General features: G+C 40.4%; 1 protein-coding gene across 1 annotated transcript; it reads right to left on the bottom strand.

The window, feature by feature from the left end:
* Positions 1-7,311: 7,311 nt before the first annotated feature.
* On the bottom strand, positions 7,312-8,622 carry LOC134846724 (uncharacterized). The gene has a single exon (XM_063864110.1). It carries the CDS (start codon positions 8,620-8,622, stop codon positions 7,312-7,314), a length of 1,311 nt encoding a protein of 436 aa, XP_063720180.1.
* Between the last annotated feature and the right edge of the window lie 14,170 nt (positions 8,623-22,792).

Below are 22,792 nucleotides of genomic sequence, written 5' to 3'. Positions count from 1 at the left end.
TGAAAATGGAGTAGTTTTGAGTGTCACAAAAACGTTGAGGAGAAGGCATGACGGTTCTGGTACATCTATGTTGTGCCCAAATCACAAGAAAGTATACATTTTTCGGATTTCTTTAACAATCTACCTCTTTGGTAACTAGTAACGATTTGCCAATCTGTTAAAACAAATTGTTCAATGGTAAAGCATATGTGAACTCTGTACCTAATAACGAATCTTCCCTTTCTTTTTCAAAAATTTGAAAGGAATTAAAAAGATCCAGTTTCTTAAATTGAAGTCAAATACCATTTTCTTTTTCAAAAAAATTTGTCAAGATTTTTTCAATTTTGTTTAAATTGACTTGAAAAATCACCAAAAATTTTATTTCTGAAGCGTAAACTTTAACTTGTCTGATACTGAGGGGAAAAATGAGCTATTTTCGTTACCAGGCTAAACTGTGTATTTTAAGATTTATAAACGGATATCGCTACAAGGACGCTCTCTTTGTTCTTCTTTTGTTCATTGTTTTTCCTTGATCGTGCCAACAAAGTTGTTACAAAATTTAACAAGACCTACAAACATTAAATTGAGCGCTTATCCAGTGCACAGTTTGGCCTCGTAATGTTTTAAAAGGTATTTCTGTTTTAAGCTCATTTGAATATGATATTTCACTTTTGTTAATTTTATGGGTGTTTAAAGATTGCCAGTTTTACCAGTCTGGACAATTAACGCTATTTTATCCGCTTCTAAATTGAAATAAAGCATAATGTTTTTACTAAACTTACGTACCTTTTGTGTTGGGCATAGTGAGTGGCGAGAAGTTTAAAAAACTTTTTTTTTCGTCCATGTTTTCAAAGTGAAGACGGAATACAGTTGCTCTGGCTTTTTTTTTCTTCGAGTATATTTCAAATTTTAAACTAGCCATCTCTAACATAATTTTAAAAATAATTAAAAAGATGCTTTACCGGTGATTTTTTTTCAAAGTTATGGGGGTTTAAAGATTGACAGTTTGGTTAATTTGGTATAATAAACGCGCGATATATTTCTCGCTAATAAAAATTGAGTGGAGATTTACTCTGTCCTAAAATTTGCTCCAATTTGAGTTGGGGCAAGCTATTTGGTCTATTTAATGTTTTGCTGTAAGCAAAATGTAACCCTTTGTTTCTTTACAAGTCGTGTGGGGTGATGATGTATAAAAAAACTCAAAAAACTGTTTGAAATTTTTTTTCAAAAATTTATCTATTTCTTAAAAATCGAATTGCTACATAGACCTGAAAATGCAGTTGGAACCTTCAGGGCTTTGCCCTGATACGAGCAGTCTTGTATCATTTTCTGTTTTGAATTTGGTATCAGTTTTTCAATTGATGTTTGAAAAAAAAACTCTTTCCAAGAGGTTAAAAAGCAGCAGGAATGTTCAAGGCTTCACCCTGATACGAGCAGTGTTGTCGCAACTGTTTCAGCTAAATTAAAGATATTTTATGATAATTTTAATTTATTACTGATTGAGCACCACTCTTTTCAGCGCAATTGAAAATTGAAAAAAAAAAAAAAAAAAAAACTTCCGATTAGTGAAAAAAAAATTTAATGCAATTAATGAAGAATTTAATAATAATAATCATCGTAATTATCACAACAACAATAAAAAATCATAATGATTAATATTATAGTAAAAATAAAAAATATATATAAAGTTGGGTTTATAAATATTTTATCATAGGTCTTTGGTTTCTCTGTTAACAGCAACCATCTGTTAATCTCTTATCAAATACTTCTATTTTATTTGACGATGTCGGCGAGTCTTTCAGGCTCAGTCAAGCATCTCTTCAAAGTCATATGATTCGACTTCGAATCAAACTCCAGCCACCGAAGTCAGAAAATTGTGACTTTCAGCTGATTTTCGGCAAAAGCAATGAAGAGGTATAAAATTCGACAACAGACAAGGCCTACACAGCGAAATATAATTTTTTTTCTAAATTATCCAGTATCCCCAAAGATAATGGCTTTTACTTCGGTTGTCCTTGATTCGCATATCTTATATTATTCTAATTTATGCTATCTTGAAAGACAAATATTCTGGATTTTTTATACTATTCGTATCTGCTTTTCAATTTAACCAGGAAAAACTCAATCGATAAAATTTCCATTTTATGTTTATTGAACTTTTCCCGACTTTCCTTTGAATTTATATTTCAAACATTTCTTTTCCACTATTAGGCCTTACACGACTAAAGAAATTTTGGTCGAACAAAATCTGCTCGACCAATTTTGGTCATGATATCGACCCGGGTTTGACCAATTTTGGTCATAAAATCGACCCGGGTGCAAATTACTAATGACAAAATCACACCGACCCGCTGATGCAAAATACCTCTAGGAAAGTCGTTGTCCTCAACCGGTGTCCCTGAAGGTTCCTCCACGTCGTCATCGTCAATCACAATAGGCGGGGGAGGAGTCACGAGGGGGGAAACATCTGCGTTTATAGTCATGCTGTCCCGTCCACCCTGTCGGTTGATTCCGGGAATGATCAAGTCGTCATTTGATTCGTCAATCGTGTTTTGGATAGGGTCGTCCTCGGCGTTTTCAATCACGATGTAAATGGGCGATGCCAGATTTATTTCCGGTAGCGTTGATGTTCGAGTTAGCAGGGCTTTTTTGGGTCGAGTTTTGAAAAACATTCTTTTCAAATAACCGAAAGGCATTTTCGATCATTAATCAAAGATGGATTAGTTAATTTAAATAAGTTTTTCAATTTTCGGAGGCAAAAAGGAAATAATTGGTCATTTAAACTGATGAATGAATTAAAGGCTCAAAACCACACCACTTTGGATTACAGTTCAGTTTTGTAACAGAAAAACTGATTAACTAATTTGAGAAGCACAGAGCAGTTTTTAATTTTTCCTTTGATTTTTGTACCCTCGAAAACGTTATTGTCTAAAAACGAATAACAACTTTTTAAAAATATACCAAACTAAATGAACTTTGATTTGAAAGCGACAATTGTTCATAGTTTAAATTGTTGATTTGTCGTTTTTTTGTTTATAATGAACAGGAAATGGATGGCAAATGGTATCGAATTAATAGAGGTAAATTGTCGCTTGCATCGTTAAGTATGAGCAAGTCACCACCGCTTCAGAAGAAAATTTCCCGCCTCGGGCAAGCTAATCTTAAAAATTGTTTTCCCTTCGCAAAACCATTCCCTCTTTTGTCAATAACATCTCTCAATGAAATTTGTTTTAACCAAGATTGGAGGCAAAAAAAACATTAAACCCCTACTATTAAAAGGAAAAACGACAGGCTAGTGAAAAATGGTCTAAATACGGAAACTAACAAACAGCCCCGCAATACCACGCAAACAACAATACAAACAATATTAATTCGCACCATACATTTCATTTCCTCAATAATGGCCTTTGTTTTATGATGTAATAATTATTTTCATTCCCTGTGCTGAGCGACACAAAATTATTGGATTTTTGTCAATTACATATGCGTTAATGAAAGGACCGCAAATTGATTCCCGAATAAAAAAAACTCTGTTTCAAAATGTACAAAAAGGGAACTTTTATTGGAAAAAAAAGAAAATAAATGAAGATAAAGCGACATTTTTTCATAAATTATCGCTTATTTTTATGTTAAGGACCCAACGCAACAACAAGCAAGAAAAATTTTTGCGATGTAGCGAAAACAATCAAGGAAAAAGGAAGCTAATGATTAGATATTTTTCCCCTCTCTTTTATCAGTATTTTGACGCAGTGCGTCAATAAATTGTGTCTTTGAACCTTTTAATGAGTTGGTTTTGCCAATCAAAAATCTGTCTGTTTTTTAATTACAGGTTGTAATATACAGTAATTTGGAAAAGATAAAAAACAGTAAATGCACTACTTCCAGCGAAAAAACTGCTAACAATTTAGTGAACATCTTAAAAAAAATAGTTAACTGAATACAATTATTTCCAAGGCCTTTTGGGCTTAAACTCCTCTTTTTCCGGCCGAAAAAAAGGGTTCTCAAATCTCTGGGTTTTGGTTTCATGTCAAAAATATTCTAGATACTGAGCTGTTAAGCCAATTTAAAACTATAGAAAAATGCATGGAAAAAATATCCAGTATTGAGAAAAAGGTTGTCGTTTGACTCGTTTTCCATCGATGTATAGAGGCAGATTAAAGAGGGTTGGGAAGAATCTAGATCCCTTTCATAACAAACCCCGAACTCCGCCCATGTCCAGGCCTTAACCTGCCAGACGCCAAGAAATTATCATACTTTTTTGATCTCCCCTCCTTTTAATTTTCAAGAACCAAAGTTCAAAAGTTTTCTAATCCTAAAAAAAACTTTACGCGTCGAGCAAATTAGAACAAAATTTTGCTATTTACAAATCATGGTGGGCTGAGCGTTTTAGTATTTTTGAAACTGCTTTTTGAAGCTGGAATTCAAATTACTATCACCATCACCCCTAGTCAATTCCTTTAAAGACAATTTTTGCAAAACTAGTTGTGATCAAGAGTTTCCGCGCTAATAGTAGCTTAAGGCCAAGGCAGCTTTTAAAAGCTATGGCTGACTTTGAAGTACTCGCTTCGCAAATTGTGGCGAACGAGCAAATTTTGCAACAGAATCATTATTTTTTTAGCAAGCTTTTCTACCACCTGCGCTTCAATCCCCAAATCTTTGTGTGACAAAAACATGATTTTATCATTAACAACTGTTCTTATTCATTTGGTCGTTTTCCTATTGCATCGTTTCCTTCTTTTTCATTTCATCAAAATATCGAATTTCATAACAGAAAATGATTGTTAACCAGGAAAAAGCTAGGGCAAAAAACATAACCGATTGCTGTGCAAGTAGCACAGAAAGTTGTGAACACAAAAATAAAAATCTAAAAATAAAAAACGATTTCATCTTTTCCGACATTGAGTCGTTTTTTTAATTCGGTATGTTCACAGGGTTTGAAGAAAAGTCTAGAATGTAGGGATATCCAATAGTCACAGTAAGTTAGTAAGTTGAACATATTCAATAACCTTATTTTTTTTGAAAAAAAAGAACAATGAAAAACTAAAAGCAATTTACAAAATTATCAAAAATGTTTTTTCATTTTTTTTTTCGAAAAAAAAATTAAAATTATAAAATTCTATCTCTCTATCTCAAGAAGGGGCTAGAAAAAACTTTCCAAAAAAAGGAAGGAACAAACTTGCTGCTTAAAAGGTTCATTCTTGTTTTAAGCCTACTCGTTGGCTTTATTTGCTCAAAGTTATCATAAAAGGTATCCGGTTTCCTCAACTGTGATAACCCGGTAACCGGCTAACAACTTAAGATATAAGCCAGTGAAGTTCAATTGCTTGAATTCCAAAATGTAATATTTTAGTTGCTTTGTTTTTTGCTCAGATCGACTGTTTTAATTTCATACACGAGTATGGCGAACGAACTAAAAGAAAAATAACCTATATCACAACAGCACCTATGACTTTGGCGATAAACAGATATTAATATAGATAACAAATTTACATTGTGCCAATGATATAAATAAGTGCAACTGCAGCAGCAAAGGCTATATTTAGCTGAAGATTACTGCAACCGCAGTACTACATCAACCATGAAAACAATGAGTGCTTTTTGGTTTCTTGCAAATCACGACTGAAAAGCTGTGAAAGTATTTATCTATCGACCCGTTGCTAAGAATTTTTTGTGCTATTTAACCTAAATTTGATTGGAAAAACTGTTAAAAAAACTAAAGAACGCCCTTTCAGTGGATGGAACAACACATTAAGCTTCTGAATAAGTTATTCTTCTTCTTCTCACCTTTTTTTGCGGATGTGTTCGATTTTTTTTAGCTGTGTTTGCAAATTATGTGGTTATGATATGCGAAGCAAAAACATTGAAATTCAGTTGATAATTGAGATTGCTTTACGAAAAAACTCATATTGCTTTCAAATGGCAAAAAATAATCATGGTTGTTTTTAAATAAAAAAACCTCTTACTACAATAAAAATTAAAATGTATCAGCTTTCAAATATTTTTAATTTCAACGCTATCGATGGGCTAGAAAACTCAAAATGAAAAATTTTTAGAAAAAACCACTGAATTTGAAACACTAAGTTTTTTATTTTTTGGACTTGAAAGTGTGACACACCTAAAAAATTTGGTAATTAATTGGAAAAGTGATTGTCGTTTTAGGTGTCGACTGTAACTCACAATTTCAGGAACTACATTGACCATAGTGGGATTTTTAATGGTACTGCGGAATAATTTGATGTAAATATTGCAGCGTTAGACAGCTGTATGGTTTAATTGATGGCTTACCGAGAGCTGTTTTGATATGAAGAGTCTTGATACACCTTTAAAAGATTTCTATAGAAACTCCAAGAAGCGCTCGATGGCATCAAAATATAATTCAGTCAGTTAAAAGGCAATTAGCAATCAGAAGCTCCAATAGTCAATCAAGAAAATATATTTTGAGAAATTGAGCATGATATCTTGCGCCAACTTACATAAGGAAATTTATCTTCAGAATAAAAAAAAAGGGAGGCCATCTTCAGTAGCTCCAGTCTTGCTGTCATTGGCTTGCCTCTCTATGTTTTAAAGTTAGCCTACTTTTGAAGACATGCCTCCAACGCAACCTTGTTCAACTCAGCATTGTCCGCATCTGTGTTGATTTCTTTTACTGAGTGTTTTATTGGGCTTCCGAGTCGTTTATGTACCTGTTTTATGTTAGATCGCGTGCAGCGTCAAACTATGGATCGTGTCGGGTCTTTTGCACTAGACTCGTTAGAGTATCCAGGTGGAGTACTAAACCGACGGCGGTAGAGTCTTCTGATGCGTCTTTGGATTTGAATATTTCTTCCGCTTGTCTTTTGTGTTCTCCTCGTTAAAACGTGATCCGCTAATTTCTCCCACTCTTTGGAGCCAAGCCCTGCTTTTGGAAAGTGTTAAGCATTGTGTTCTCTGTCTATTTTTTTGATTTTTAACTGCTTGACTTACTTTTTAGATGTTAAACTACTGCTTGGGTCAGTTTTCTCGTGTGGTCGCTCATTCTCTGTCATCTTGAACGGGGTTGTAGTTGCTGCAGTCTTCTTTCTTCTTTCTTTCATTGTGAGTGCGCCGAAGTTTTCCCAAGGGTCCGCTTCGCCAGCGCGACCGCACCTTCTGGGTCCTCGGCGAGAATTGACAATTTCACCGTCGTGCGTCCGAAAATTTCTTGTCTGGCCGCTAGCGTTCCCGGACAAACGAGGAGCCAGTGTTCCATTGTTTCGTTGGCCTCCTCGCATCTGGGACAGGAGGGGCTCTCGGCGGGGTTCAGCAGGGTCCTATACCCGGCCAAGAGCATGCTGTGTCCAGAGGGGAGCCTGGCTAGCATGACTGCGTCTCTTCTCGACAGAAGGGTCTTTTCGTCACGTTCTCTTGACAGACTTGAGCTGTTCTGGCGTGAGAGGGGCTTGGGTCTTTAATCGTACGTTTGATGGTGGCTACGACGGTCTTGTAGGTGGTTGGCTTTGCTCTCTCCTTCAACCCAGAGGCTTCATTGGCCAGAGCGTCGGCCCTCTCGTTCCCTACAATGCACACGTGGCTAGGGATCCACTGAATGATGATCTCGCGGTTGAGCGTGTCAAGTTTTCTAGTGATGTTGCTCACTTCTCTGCTGTCGTTTGCCAGAGCCGATGTCAGGGCTTGGCTATCAGTGCAAATAAGGCCCTTTTCACGGTTGTTAGGGGTGTTATCCTCCAACCACCTAACTGCAGCTTCCAGTGCCTCTTTCTCTTCGTCAAACGAGGAGGTGAGCATCCTGCCGCGAATCGTCTCGGAGAAGATGGTTTGAGGGTCGAGGGGGTCACCTGTCGTAACAACCATTGCTGACCCTCCATCCCTAGTCCCATCTTTGGCGGAACCGTCTGTGTAGATGGTCCATGTGGCGTCGATGTTCCGAATCGTCTCGGTCGCCTTCTGTTTCGTCTCTTCGGAGCGTCCCAAGCCTCCGACGGTGTTGTTGACCCGCCAACGTCTCTGTTGTGTCCAAACCTCTTCATCAATGGTGGGAAGGGGCTCCCTGTCGGCGAGCTCGTTGGGGAGGGTGGAACTGATCCTGTTGCTGAGTTCTCTCCAGCTGTCTCTGCAGAGCTGGTGAGGTTGGTCCTTTTCCAGGGCGATCCGAGCGGGATGGCCCTCGGGGCACCTGGAGGCTCTCTCCCGGGAGATGGCTGTGAGTCTCTGAGAGATGGTCCGGTAGCTCTGCATGCCGCTCTCCAGACGCAGGGCCTCAACTGGAGTGGAGGCGGCTTGCCCAGTAACCCGACGGAGGGCCTGGTTCTGGGCGCGGTCGAGTCTTTCCATCTGGGTTTTGGAGAGCCATGGTTGCCAGGCAGGGGCGGCAAAGTCCATGATGCTCCGCTGGGTGGCAAGAAACACTCTCCGCAAGGGTTTCTTCCTCCAGCCCCAGTTTGAAGTCCCCAAGCAGGCCAGGAGGTTGCAGCGTTTGCGAACCTTGTCGACCACCTTGTCGACGTGCTGCTGGAAGGACAGGATCCTGTTGATCACCAGCCCCAGGAGTTTGGGGCAGGGATCGAACTTGAGGGTGTTACCCCCCATCGTAAGGTCCGGCTTCCATCTGGCGTCCCCGGAGCTAGAGGAGAAGAAGGTGACCACGCTCTTCTCACTGAGGAGCATCTTCTTCTTCTAGCACCATTCTTCGATCTTCTGGACGGCCCATTGGACGTATCTGCTAGCTTCTTCTTTGTTGTTGTGGCTGGACCAGATGGTGAGGTCGTCAGCGAAGAGACTATCGTTGACAAGTTCTTTGATCTCATCGGGCAAGGAGTTGATGTAAAAGATGAACAGCAGGGGGAGGTCACAGCTCCCTGTGGAACTCGGTGGATCAGCCATCTGGTGCGGCTAAGGCTGCCGTTGAACATCACTCGGAATTGCCTGTTGCTGAGGAAGGCGTTGAACCATCTCACCAACTTGAGAGGGACGCCTGAGTCGATGAGGGTGAGGATGAGATCTTCTTTCCACACCCTATCGTAGGCCCGGGAAAGGTCCAGGAGAGCCATGACGGTCCGTCTCGGTTTCTTCTCTTGGAAGCCGTCGCTGACGTCCTGGATCATCCGCAGGAGCTGGTCTTCGCAACTTCTGTTTTTCCTGAAGCCGGCCTGCGAATGGTTGAAGATGCCCCTGGCCTCCGCCAGATGGTACAGACGAGTGTTAACCATCCGTTCCATGGTCTTCACGATGCAGGAGGTGAGGCTGACGGGACGGTACGATCGAGCCCGCTGGTTTCCCTGCCTTCAGCAAAGGAATGATGATCGCATTCCGCCAAGCCTGCGGCACTTCCGACTCGTGGAGCGACTGGTTGAAGATCCCCAGCAACTCCCCCCTCGCTAGAGGTCCCAAGGCTTTCAGAAAGCTGGGGGGATGTCGTCGGGGCCAGCCGCTCCGTTCTTCCTCATCTTCTTGATGGCTCTGTTCAGCTCCTCAATGCTGAATTCTGCTGTGGAGCTGTCGTCCACGCTGGGGGCGTTGCCTCTGATCTTGGCAAGTCTGTTTTTCTCCCATTCCCCTCTAGAGAACTCCAGCTTGCTCACCTTGGCATAATGAGCAGCGAATGCATCGGCTTTGCTCTCGTTAGAGACAAGGACCTTGCAGTTGTTCCGGATCGCCTCGTTAGGGCAGCACGAGTCCGGCTTGCCGCTGATGGAGCCAAGGATGCCCCACGTCTTCTTGTAGTCCTTGGAAGACTCTAAGGTGTCGACAAATTCGGTCCACCTTTTCTCTTTTTCCGCAGACACGGCTTCGGTAACCTCTCCGCAGGCGGTGACCCATTCTTGGCGGTGGGTGTTGATCCACCTGCGGAAGAAATTCCTTTTCTTACCAAGGCTCTGAAGGTCGCAGAAATGCCCGCGTTGCGATGTTTGTCGGGCTTCGTCTTCCCCACGTGCTCCTTGGCAGCGCTCAGGATGTCTTCCGTGAACTTCTTGGCTCTTCTGTGAACTGTGTCCAGTAGTTTCCAGCTGCTGGCTGGCTCTTCCACCGCAGAGGAGAAGGCGGCCCAGTTGACATCCTTCTTCTTCCAACGGGCATTCTTCTCCAACTGCGGAAACTGGCCGACGGTGCATCTGATGGTGATCACCACAGGGAGGTGGTCCGATCCCAAACACTCACCGACCGTCCACTCAGTCTTGCTCCTCCAGCACGACGGAGTGAAGAAGACGTCGGGCGAGCTCAGGCCTGCAGGGCCCCGGTTGACGCGAGTGGCCGACCCATCGTTGGCGCACACGAGGTCGTTGTCGGCCATCCACTCCTCTAAACGGTCTCCTCTGCTGTCTTGAGGCTGCTTTAGCTTTTTTTTCTCTTGTGCGATTTGCTTTTTCGGTTTTTGCTTACTGGCCACTGTTTTCTGGGATTTCGGGCCTACTGCCGCTGGACTTACTGATTGGATTTTGCCCTTTTGACCGATAACTTAAAGCCACCTCCTGCTCCTGTTTCCTTTGATGTTACATTTGTGTCACTATTTTAGAATAACTCTAACACCTGATCTTCTTGTTGCGTTACCTCGTCTCTTGTTCTGATTCGACCTCTAAGGTTGGTTCAATTTCCTGAAGCTGATGTTTCCGTCTAATTTCTTCAAGAGGATTTTTCATTTTGCCCTTCTGTCCCCCTTTGATTCAGAAGTTGACCGGTACTTTTGCTGTCGCTATTTCGCTTTTGCGATAGACTGATCCCGCTGCTGTTTTGTCAGTTGTAGGTACCTCTGACATCCGCTTTTCTGTACTCATCTTTGCATAGAAGGTTTAGGGAAAAATCCGTTTTCGACGCAGTGGGTTCGTCTTCTACAAAACCCCTCTCCCAACACTAAAACAACTCTTTTCTTAGATCCGGGTTGGTTATGCATGTTTTGTCAAGAATTCTTCTTAGATCGTTGTCCGCAGAATCTTGCCTCTCTGCGTTCCACTTCGCGTTAGCCTCCAGTAACGCCTTAAGTGTCCTTGCTCTTTCTCTGTCGCGCGCAGATGATGTCTGCTGCTTGAACAGCCGGCTTGCTTCTCTAGTATTATGTCCCTTTCCCTTAAGTTTTCAGACTAACACGAGATTGGTCAGTTTGTCTCTTTAGTTGGCTGGCTGTGAGCGCTGACATCTCGAAATGATGCTTGTCCAAAGGTTCAGAGTTTAATAAGAACTTATACCTTATGATTTTCAACTCGGTTTAGGGAAGTCGGTCAAAATATGCCTCGAATTGTGATATTTTAATTGTTTTTTGTTTTGTCCATCTCTTGTCTCGAATGATCGTGAAAATGCAGAATTTTTCGGAAGTTACGTTTTCTTCTAAGAACACGATACCGAGTCTTCTCTTTATCGTTTGGATAGTTCTTTCTACCAGCCCGCAACTGCAATGATTGCCCACTGAACCGAGTTTGGTTCCGTGATATTGTCTTGCCAGAATCTTTTATCGCTTTCTTTTAAACTCCGAAAATTGATCTGTTTTCATTGATTCGGGTGTCCATGTGTATCAATGTAGGTGACAAAAAGTTTTATCGAAGATTTATGCTCTGCTGTTTTTGTGACTTCGACTAATGGAAATTTAGAGTTTCGATCTATTGCTACCAGCATGTACATTTTTTTCTTTATGAACTTCTAAGGGACCGGCCAAGTCCAATTAGATTTCTTGTTTGGGCTGCGTGAGCAGCGGAAGAGGTTTGGCAGAAGTTTTCGGAATAACATAAATAGCATTCTTACCGTATCTAGTGCATTTTCTACACTTTTCGGCTAAACTGATGATGTCTTGATGCATGTGGGCAACCCCAATGAGTTTGAGACATCAAGCATAGCCTCCTGCCCCGGATGACTTCAGTGAATTGTCTTCAATAAGGCGGGTGTAAGTTGTCCCAGTAGGCAGTGGTCAATGACTGACAGTTGATTCCAAAGTGGAATCGTATATGAGCCCATTAGTTCGAATCGAGCTCAACCTTTTCATTCTATGACCCGTCGTAGTCGGACCTTTCACACATCCTTGGAAATTCTTATTAAAAAACTTTGTGAAGCTAATGAGTCCGACGTCTCCCAGCTGCTCAGTCTTCTTGAATTCCTCCCTCCTAGAATTGTGGCTCACCCACTTCTATGATTGCCTTTGTTCCGGACTCATTCTTGTCCCCGCTGTTCCTTGGAAAACTTGTCAAATTTTTTGTGGCTACCTCCAGTTGCCTCCAGCCCCGGATGATATTCTACATCTTGGCTGATCAAGTCTGAGAACGACCAGAAATCTTCTGACCTGTGGTGTCCTCCTTTCAGTTACTGCTCGTGCAGTTTCTTCCTCTGAACTCTCAGAAGCCGATCTATTCACTGCTCCTGTTTTGATCTTACGTGTCCGTTGAAACGTTGTCTCGGTCACCCCCTCCTCGTTGACGCTTGCCCTTTCTTGTGGGTTTTTCCTTGTCATCGATCCTGACCATTTGCTTTTGTTTTTTTTCGCTTTCCAATTCGTTTTGAATATATTTTTCTGAATTGAGTGAACTGACTGAATTGAACTAGAGAAATATATAAACTCTTCTTGGGCAAAATTGAGAGTCGTGAGTGTGGAACGTTTTCGTTCTGGTCAAACTTTGCTATATTTGGACCGTTTTGGTTGCTATGGCAACCGTGCTTGGACCTAATACGTGTATTCATTTCATTTTGAAGCTCGGAATATTCTAAAAAAATTATCTTCCCGGTCGAGCCTTGATGGATCTATCGCTAAGCTGACTGTTTAAACATTCGAAAGCCTTGTAAAAACTTTAATTGAGGTTTCTACAAACTTTTTTTAAATCTTATACTGATTCTGGCCACGGATTGCCGTTTGGCTCTCTTGATAAATATTTGACGATATCCATGTCTTCGTCTGGAATTTGTACCATTTTAAATTATTATGGTAGTAGCCTATCTACGCAGCGAGTTAACCGTTATTGGTAAATTTTGTTTGAGCAATTGCCTTTTTAAGTTGATGTCAATGCTTTATGATCGTCAATGCTTTAAGATGTCAATGATTTACGATTTAAATTGATCCACCGGCCAGACAACTGCAAGTAGTTTCGATTCATTTGTGGAGTATTTTTTCTCCTAACTTTTATATTATCGGGAAACAAGTGAGATGGGAATCCAAACCACCTCCCCCCATTTTTGCTTCGGGTACGCTCCTAAGCCAATATGGCTAGCGTCAACTTTACCTGTGTTTCTTTTGATGGATCGTGATAGTTTAATTTTGTTATGCATTTTTATTTTTCTCAAATATTCTCCGGTGTTCTGTCCCCCATTCAAATTTTTCAAAGTCTTTTCTATTTCTTTAAATTTTGGATGATCCAGATTCAATATTGCTTCCATTTTCATAATTTTAGGTGTGACCCCTCTTTCTGCCAGTTCACCTCAATCATGAAAAATTCACACACGTCGACAATTTGAAGGATATGTTTTCTTGTTCCAGTTTTTCTAATACGTCTACTTTCACTTTTTTATGCTCTTACTCTGTACCCTTGGACACTATTAGGATATAATCCAAAAAAAAAACGTTTTTTTTGTTGTTTATAGCACGGTCCATAGCTTTTTGAAACTCCGCTGGCATGTCGACCAGGCTATAGAAACCTGTAAGGAACCTATAAGAACCCGCTGCGTGTTCCCCAGCGACGTTAAAGTTGCATTATTTTGCTGTTTCTGCGGTCAGTTCCAGTTGACTAAAAGATGACGCTCGCATTGACATCAAGGAAAATGGACCCTGGGGAAGCCGATTCGGCCGAACCTTTTTCGATGTAAGAACTTTCAACCCCCATGCTAAATTCTGCCCTAAAACTATATCTGACGCATACAAATATCATGACAAAGTCAAAGCATTAAAATACCAACAAAGAATTCTGGATGTGGAACACAGCAGCTTTGTTCCACTAATTTTCGCGTGTACCGGAGGTGCAGCACCAGGCTCTTCCGTCCAGAACGAATCATACTCGGTCACAATAAACTTTATGAGAACAAAAATAAATTTTGCACTTCTGAGGAGTGCAACCCTCTGCCTTAGGGGGTGCAAAAATCCTAAAAATATATCCAATATAGACAATTCTATCTGTGCTAGAATCGAGGAGGGTAGGTTTTAATTGAAAATTCTCTGGATTGGATGCATTAAAATTGTTTTGATTTATTCATAAAATTTTGCCGATGAATTTATATAGCGTTAGTACGGCTCTATCCAACCTGTGCTCGTACCGTCGCATGACGGAAGAGCCCATTTCAATTGACCTCTTTTTTTACCAATGTTTAGCCTAAAAACAACAACCAATAAAAAAAAATTAAGAAATCAAGGTTTGAATTCAAACCACTCAAGAGAATTCTATTATAAAGTCTGTACAGCAAAAGAAAAGCACAATATTACGACATGGCAACTAAGCCGACAAAAGATATGCAAAACTCCGGCATTGTTTCAAAAGAAAATTATTTTACGCTCGAGAAAGAAGAATGTCCTGTCAGATTCCTTACTAGGACATTTACCGTCCGAGCGTACTCGTTACCTCCAGATGAAGTATGCCGGAACGCTCAAAAATTTGATATCAATAAATCTGGCAGAAGTTAAAAAAGGTGTGCCACAAGGCAGGGTGATAAATCCGTTATCAATTAATATTTTACAGTGAAATTAAACTCGGAAAAATGTTCTAGACTTTTTAAATTTTTTCTAAAGAAAATTCAAGTATTTGTAAATAGAGTGAAGTTTCTGAGAAAATCTCTGAAAAACGATCTATTACCAGACTTTTTGAAGTTTAGGGCCCCCGAGAACGTTTTTTTTGGATCAAGTTGTGCATAATTTTCAACTAAAACAATTAAGGACTAAAACGTCTAAGGCTAATGAGGATCGGGAAAGGTATGAGGAAACGGTATTGAATGCCCGACCGCTGGTGCAGAAAGAAATCAACGAAGAGTGATGGACATCCATTTTCCGTTCTGTGAGGCGTCAAGTGTATGCAAGCTTAAAGTCAGCATTACAAGACCAATAAAAAAATAGAAAAATTGTCCGTGAGACAAGATAAACCTCTTGACTCTGAGCGATCATTTTAGGTGCTTGATAACATTGAACTGCCTGGATGGGTACATGAATTACTGTCAATGGGTCCGATGTATCCAATTAGAGGCAAAGTTAGGGAAAGGCGTTTTTTGGCTGATATCGACGTTTTTACCTCACAATTGAAAAACTAAAAACCTTCAGGCAAAGGCATATGCAGAAAACTAAGGCAAACCCCAAGAGACAAAGCCGTTGGAAAAACGAGGAAATAACTCAAAGATAATGGGTTAGTGGAGGTGCCTTTTGATAAGGGGGTTAGTTTTTGCATGATGAAGGAACAAACTGTAACAGTCGCCTACTTCTGCCACGTATGAGGTTATGAAAAATAGGCCCTATAACCATATGCTCGAGGGTCAGTAACACTATCTCTCGTGCTTTTATACGTCACTCAGTCGGAACCAATTCGGTTCGCTTAAAACAGGAGACTACAAAATGGTGTTTTAATGACCACTACCAAGTTAACCATCCACTCTAGAAACAAGAATGTCCCCATGACCAGGTCTCTAAATACCCAAAATATGCCAACGCCATTAAAAACAGGGTTGGAAGCTCTAAAGTACCAATAGTTTTTTTGGACAGTGGATCTTTGTTCTATTTCAGATGGATCAACCTAAAACTCCCCTTATCTCAACATAATCACTTAGAATGTACTCAGGAAGTTAAACCAAGTACTCACATAGTGACGCGACTCTAGATTCAGTTTAAAAAAATAAGTAAAGCAATTCTAGAAAATTTTTGTAATAAGTACTTTCAAATCGAGAAGTTTAGTTTTCTGAATCATTGGGCAGCTCAACTCTTCTGCCTGCCCAATCAAGGTTTTCTCTCGCCCAGCGATGGTAATCTCGTATGAATTCGCGAATACCTCTGTCAGGAACAAGACAGCTGCACTCGAGTTGTTGATTTCAGTAAAATTGCGAACAGCAATTTTACTCTAGTCTGATTTTTATCGATTTTTCCGCAACTCTGATTTGAGTCTTCTGACTAAAATAAGAGCTGATTTCCAGTTGTTAACGGCAGCTTGAGAATTTTCAAAAACAAACTACTTTTTCCCCAAATTCAAGGCCAAACTTCCAAATGAAGGTCGGATTTCCAAATATGACCGACAGGTACATACTACCCGGACTCAAGATCGAGGTCCTCATCGCGCGTTGTCGTCATGGCTGTGAGCGCTGATATCTCAAAATGATGCTTTCCAAAGGTTCAGAGTTTAATAAGAATTATACCTTATGATTTTAAGCTCGGTTTAGGGAAGTCGGTCAAAATATGCCTCGAATTGTGATATTTTAATTGTTTTTTGTTTTGTCCATCTCTTGTCTCGAATGATCGTGAAAACGCAGAGTTTTTCGGAAGTTACGTTTTCTTCTAAGAACACGATACCGAGTCTTCTCTTTATCGTTTGGATAGTTCTTTCTACCAGCCCCCAACTGCAATGATTGCCCACTGAACCGAGTTTGGTTCCGTGATATTGTCTTGCCAGAATCTTTTATCGCTTTCTTTTAAACTCCGAAAATTGATCTGTTTTCATTGATTCGGGTGTCCATGTGTATCAATGTAGGTGACAAAAAGTTTTATCGAAGATTTATGCTCTGCTGTTTTTGTGACTTCGACTAATGGAAAATTAGAGTTTCGATCTATTGCTACCAGCATGTACATTTTTTTCTTTATGAACTTCTAAGGGACCGGCCAAGTCCAATTAGATTTCTTGTTTGGGCTGCGTGAGCAGCGGAAGAGGTTTGGCAGAAGTTTTTGGAATAACATAAATAGCATTCTTACCGTATCTAGTGCATTTTCTACACTTTTCGGCTAAACTGATGATGTCTTGATGCATGTGGGCAACCCCAATGAGTTTGAGACATCAAGCATAGCCCCCTGCCCCGGATGACTTCAGTGAATTGTCTTCAATAAGGCGGGTGTAAGTTGTCCCAGAAGGCAGTGGTTAATGACTGACAGTTGATTCCAAAGTGGAATCGTATATGAGCCCATTAGTTCGAATCGAGCTCAACCTTTTCATTCTATGACCCGTCGTAGTCGGACCTTTCACACATCCTTGGAAATTCTTATTAAAAAACTTTGTGAAGCTAATGAGTCCGACGTCTCCCAGCTGCTCAGTCTTCTTGAATTCCTCCCTCCTAGAATTGTGGCTCACCCACTTCTATGATTGCCTTTATTCCGGATTCATTCTTGTCCCCGCTGTTCCTTGGAAAACTTGTCAAAATTTTTGTGTCTACCTCCAGTTGCCTCCAGCCTCGGATGATATTCTACATCTTGGCTGATCAAGTCTGAGAACGACCAGAAATCTTCTGACCTGTGGTGTCCTCCTTTCAGTTACTGCTCGTGCAGTTTCTTCCTCTGAACTCTCAGAAGCCGATCTATTCACTGCTCCTGTTTTGATCTTACGTGTCCGTTGAAACGTTGTCTCGGTCACCCCCTCCTCGTTGACGCTTGCCCTTTTTTGTGGGTTTTTCCTTGTCATCGATCCTGACCATTTGCTTTTGTTTTTTTTCGCTTTCCAATTCGTTTTGAATATATTTTTCTGAATTGAGTGAACCGACTGAATTGAACTAGAGAAATATATAAACTCTTCTTGGGCAAAATTGAGAGTCGTGAGTGTGGAACGTTTTCGTTCCGGTCAAGCTTTGCTATATTTGGACCGTTTTGGTTGCTATGGCAACCGTGCTTGGACCTAATACGTGTATTCATTTCATTTTGAAGCTCGGAATATTCTAAAAAAAATTATCTTCCCGGTCGAGCCTTGATGGATCTATCGCTAAGCTGACTGTTTAAACATTCGAAAGCCTTGTAAAAACTTTAATTGAGGTTTCTACAAACTTTTTTTAAATCTTATACTGATTCTGGCCACGGATTGCCGTTTGGCTCTCTTGATAAATATTTGACGATATCCATGTCTTCGTCTGGAATTTGTACCATTTTAAATTATTATGGTAGTAGCCTATCTACGCAGCGAGTTAACCGTTATTGGTAAATTTTGTTTGAGCAATTGCCTTTTTAAGTTGATGTCAATGCTTTATGATCGTCAATGCTTTAAGATGTCAATGATTTACGATTTAAATTGATCCACCGGCCAGACAACTGCAAGTAGTTTCGATTCATTTGTGGAGTATTTTTTCTCCTAACTTTTATATTATCGGGAAACAAGTGAGATGGGAATCCAAACCACCTCCCCCCATTTTTGCTTCGGGTACGCTCCTAAGCCAATATGGCTAGCGTCAACTTTACCTGTGTTTCTTTTGATGGATCGTGATAGTTTAATTTTGTTATGCATTTTTATTTTTCTCAAATATTCTCCGGTGTTCTGTCCCCCATTCAAATTTTTCAAAGTCTTTTCTATTTCTTTAAATTTTGGATGATCCAGATTCAATATTGCTTCCATTTTCATAATTTTAGGTGTGACCCCTCTTTCTGCCAGTTCACCTCAATCATGAAAAATTCACACACGTCGACAATTTGAAGGATATGTTTTCTTGTTCCAGTTTTTCTAATACGTCTACTTTCACTTTTTTATGCTCTGACTCTGTACCCCTGGACACTATTAGGATATAATCCAAAAAAAAAACCTTTTTTTTGTTGTTTATAGCACGGTCCATAGCTTTTTGAAACTCCGCTGGCATGTCGACCAGGCTATAGAAACCTGTAAGGAACCTATAAGAACCCGCTGCGTGTTCCCCAGCGACGTTAAAGTTGCATTATTTTGCTGTTTCTGCGGTCAGTTCCAGTTGACTAAAAGATGACGCTCGCATTGACATCAAGGAAAATGGACCGTGGGGAAGCCGATTCGGCCGAACCTTTTTCGATGTAAGAACTTTCAACCCCCATGCTAAATTCTGCCCTAAAACTATATCTGACGCATACAAATATCATGACAAAGTCAAAGCATTAAAATACCAACAAAGAATTCTGGATGTGGAACACAGCAGCTTTGTTCCACTAATTTTCGCGTGTACCGGAGGTGCAGCACCAGGCTCTTCCGTCCAGAACGAATCATACTCGGTCACAATAAACTTTATGAGAACAAAAATAAATTTTGCACTTCTGAGGAGTGCAACCCTCTGCCTTAGGGGGTGCAAAAATCCTAAAAATATATCCAATATAGACAATTCTATCTGTGCTAGAATCGAGGAGGGTAGGTTTTAATTGAAAATTTTCTGGATTGGATGCCATAAAATTGTTTTGATTTATTCATAAAATTTTGCCGATGAATTTAAATAGCGTTAGTACGGCTCTATCCAACCTGTGCTCGTACCGTCGCACGACGGAAGAGCCCATTTCAATTGACCTCTTTTTTTACCAATGTTTAGCCTAAAAACAACAACCAAAAAAAAACATTAAGAAATCAAGGTTTGAATTCAAACCACTCAAGAGAATTCTATTATAAAGTCTGTACAGCAAAAGAAAAGCACAATATTACGACATGGCAACTAAGCCGACAAAAGATATGCAAAACTCCGGCATTGTTTCAAAAGAAAATTATTTTACGCTCGAGAAAGAAGAATGTCCTGTCAGATTCCTTACTAGGACATTTACCGTCCGAGCGTACTCGTTACCTCCAGATGAAGTATGCCGGAACGCTCAAAAATTTGATATCAATAAATCTGGCAGAAGTTAAAAAAGGTGTGCCATAAGGCAGGGTGATAAATCCGTTATCAATTAATATCTTTACAGTGAAATTAAACTCGGAAAATTGTTCTAGACTTTTTAAATTTTTTCTAAAGAAAATTCAAGTATTTGTAAATAGAGTGAAGTTTCTGAGAAAATCTCTGAAAAACGATCTATTACCAGACTTTTTGAAGTTTAGGGCCCCCGAGAACGTTTTTTTTTGGATCAAGCTGTGCATAATTTTCAACTAAAACAATTAAGGACTAAAACGTCTAAGGCTAATGAGGATCGGGAAAGGTATGAGGAAACGGTATTGAATGCCCGACCGCTGGTGCAGAAAGAAATCAACGAAGAGTGATGGACATCCATTTTCCGTTCTGTGAGGCGTCAAGTGTATGCAAGCTTAAAGTCAGCATTACAAGACCAATAAAAAAATAGAAAAATTGTCCGTGAGACAAGATAAACCTCTTGACTCTGAGCGATCATTTTAGGTGCTTGATAACATTGAACTGCCTGGATGGGTACATGAATTACTGTCAATGGGTCCGATGTATCCAATTAGAGGCAAAGTTAGGGAAAGGCGTTTTTTGGCTGATATCGACGTTTTTACCTCACAATTGAAAAACTAAAAACCTTCAGGCAAAGGCATATGCAGAAAACTAAGGCAAACCCCAAGAGACAAAGCCGTTGGAAAAACGAGGAAATAACTCAAAGATAATGGGTTAGTGGAGGTGCCTTTTGATAAGGGGGTTAGTTTTTGCATGATGAAGGAACAAACTGTAACAGTCGCCTACTTCTGCCACGTATGAGGTTATGAAAAATAGGCCCTATAACCATATGCTCGAGGGTCAGTAACACTATCTCTCGTGCTTTTATACGTCACTCAGTCGGAACCAATTCGGTTCGCTTAAAACAGGAGACTACAAAATGGTGTTTTAATGACACTACCAAGTTAACCATCCACTCTAGAAACAAGAATGTCCCCATGACCAGGTCTCTAAATACCCAAAATATGCCAACGCCATTAAAAACAGGGTTGGAAGCTCTAGAGTACCAATAGTTTTTTTGGACAGTGGATCTTTGTTCTATTTCAGATGGATCAACCTAAAACTCCCCTTATCTCAACATAATCACTTAGAATGTACTCAGGAAGTTAAACCAAGTACTCACATAGTGACGCGACTCTAGATTCAGTTTAAAAAAATAAGTAAAGCAATTCTAGAAAATTTTTGTAATAAGTACTTTCAAATCGAGAAGTTTAGTTTTCTGAATCATTGGGCAGCTCAACTCTTCTGCCTGCCCAATCAAGGTTTTCTCTCGCCCAGCGATGGTAATCTCGTATGAATTCGCGAATACCTCTGTCAGGAACAAGACAGCTGCACTCGAGTTGTTGATTTCAGTAAAATTGCGAACAGCAATTTTACTCTAGTCTGATTTTTATCGATTTTTCCGCAACTCTGATTTGAGTCTTCTGACTAAAATAAGAGCTGATTTCCAGTTGTTAACAGCAGCTTGAGCATGGCATGGTCGATTCGAATTTTCAAAAACAAACTACTTTTTCCCCAAATTCAAGGCCAAACTTCCAAATCAAGGTCGGATTTCCAAATATGACCGACTGGTACTTACTACCCGGACTCAAGATCGAGGTCCTCATCGCGCGTTGTCGTCATGTCAGTGAGCTTCCAGATTATCGAGTGTGTCTCAAGATACAATGCCAGTGGTCATTTTAAAAAAAATTGCAGCAGATTCAATCTCATCAACATCCCCAAAATTCACAGCCATAAAAAATTGTCACTCTATAGCTAAACAGCAATCAAAATCTTCAGCCAACTGCACCCTGGATTTCAGCTTTATAAGCTATTTTTCTTAAATTTTTTTTGTTCAACCCAGTAAAAAAACGGTCATGCTAAATTTTGATAGATAATTAGATATACTATCTTAGATAACATTAGTTTGTATGTTAAAAATTTTTTCCGTTCCTTCAAATTTCATCTGAGTTCACACTCAAGTCCCAATTCCTTTCCTGCTCAAGACTCAAGAACCCATCCAAAGTACCCAGCTTAGTTCGTCCCCGGTCTTAGAAGTACTAGGTCCATATGCGCTCGATACCGTGATCTGCCTCGTCAACTTTTATTTGTCATCAGAACTAATCCCGATCTCCTCCCATGCATTCAGTTTTTCATAGGCCCTCATCCATTCCCTCTGCTCTTGTAATTTTCTTGGATGGTTAGGTAGCTTCTTCTCTTTGGGCTCCCTGTTCAAGCAAAAGGAGTGATAAAAGCTCAAGCTCATATTCTTTGCTATGTCTTCCTCCAGTATCGACTCCCTGGCTTTTAAATTATCTCTAGACACCTTACCAACCCGCTTTCATTCCGTAGTTATTCCGTTGCGATGGGCGAGCGGTGGTCTCTTGAAAGCTTTCGGCCCTATCTTTGCCAGTAAGTGACGATACTCCTTCTGATTCTTCTCTATGTGGTTTTTCATCAACGCATACAGCCAAGAAGTCAATGTCGCTCTGAACCACGAGAAAAACCGTATTCGAATCCATACGAGTTTCACTTCCATAGGTACAGCAAAAATCTTGCTGGCAGTCTCAAACAACTCAAGTCCCCTGCTATAATCAATAGGCTGTATTGCCTCCACGGTTGCTGCTTTCGACTACCGATACATCGTTACGTTCTCCTCAATCCATCACATTGCCAGCATTGAGCTAACCACGAAGACAGTGACCTTTTGTTGATGACTTGGCAGTTTTATCGCCCAAATCTCCTCAACATCCCATATCAAGCAGAGGTTTGACTTCTCCGGATACCACACAGTCTGTGGTAGACAGTGAAATGTAAAGTATCTATTTGTTAAAATACTGCTCCGGAGAAAAACCTTAGTGCCGTCGCCAAATTCACCGTGGTATTCGCATAGCAGTCGGCTATTATCTGCACCTCGCTTTTTTTTCTGTCTCTGTAACGTCACTAAACCACGTAGCTAAATCTGTCCTCTGAAACGACCGTATCCTCAAGCAAGATCGCCGATCACAAGAGTGTCCTCCATCTCCAGTTGCCAAACCAAGACAAGTGCCTGGCTCCATCTTCTTCAGTGGTTTGTTTCTGGACTTATCCGTCGTCTCTTCAGACTCTTCTCGATGAGGTAAAATCAGTTTGT

Source organism: Symsagittifera roscoffensis, chromosome 5 (genome assembly GCF_963678635.1).
Source record: "Symsagittifera roscoffensis chromosome 5, txSymRosc1.1, whole genome shotgun sequence".
Taxonomy (NCBI): domain Eukaryota; kingdom Metazoa; phylum Xenacoelomorpha; order Acoela; family Convolutidae; genus Symsagittifera; species Symsagittifera roscoffensis.
The sequence above is the reverse complement of the archived record's forward strand: the minus strand, read 5'-3'. Positions and strand labels throughout refer to the sequence as shown.

Excerpts from the sequence above, each read along its gene's own strand:
- LOC134846724 (XM_063864110.1), bottom strand. The coding sequence starts at position 8,622 with ATGCTCCTCAGTGAGAAGAGCGTGGTCACCTTCTTCTCCTCTAGCTCC.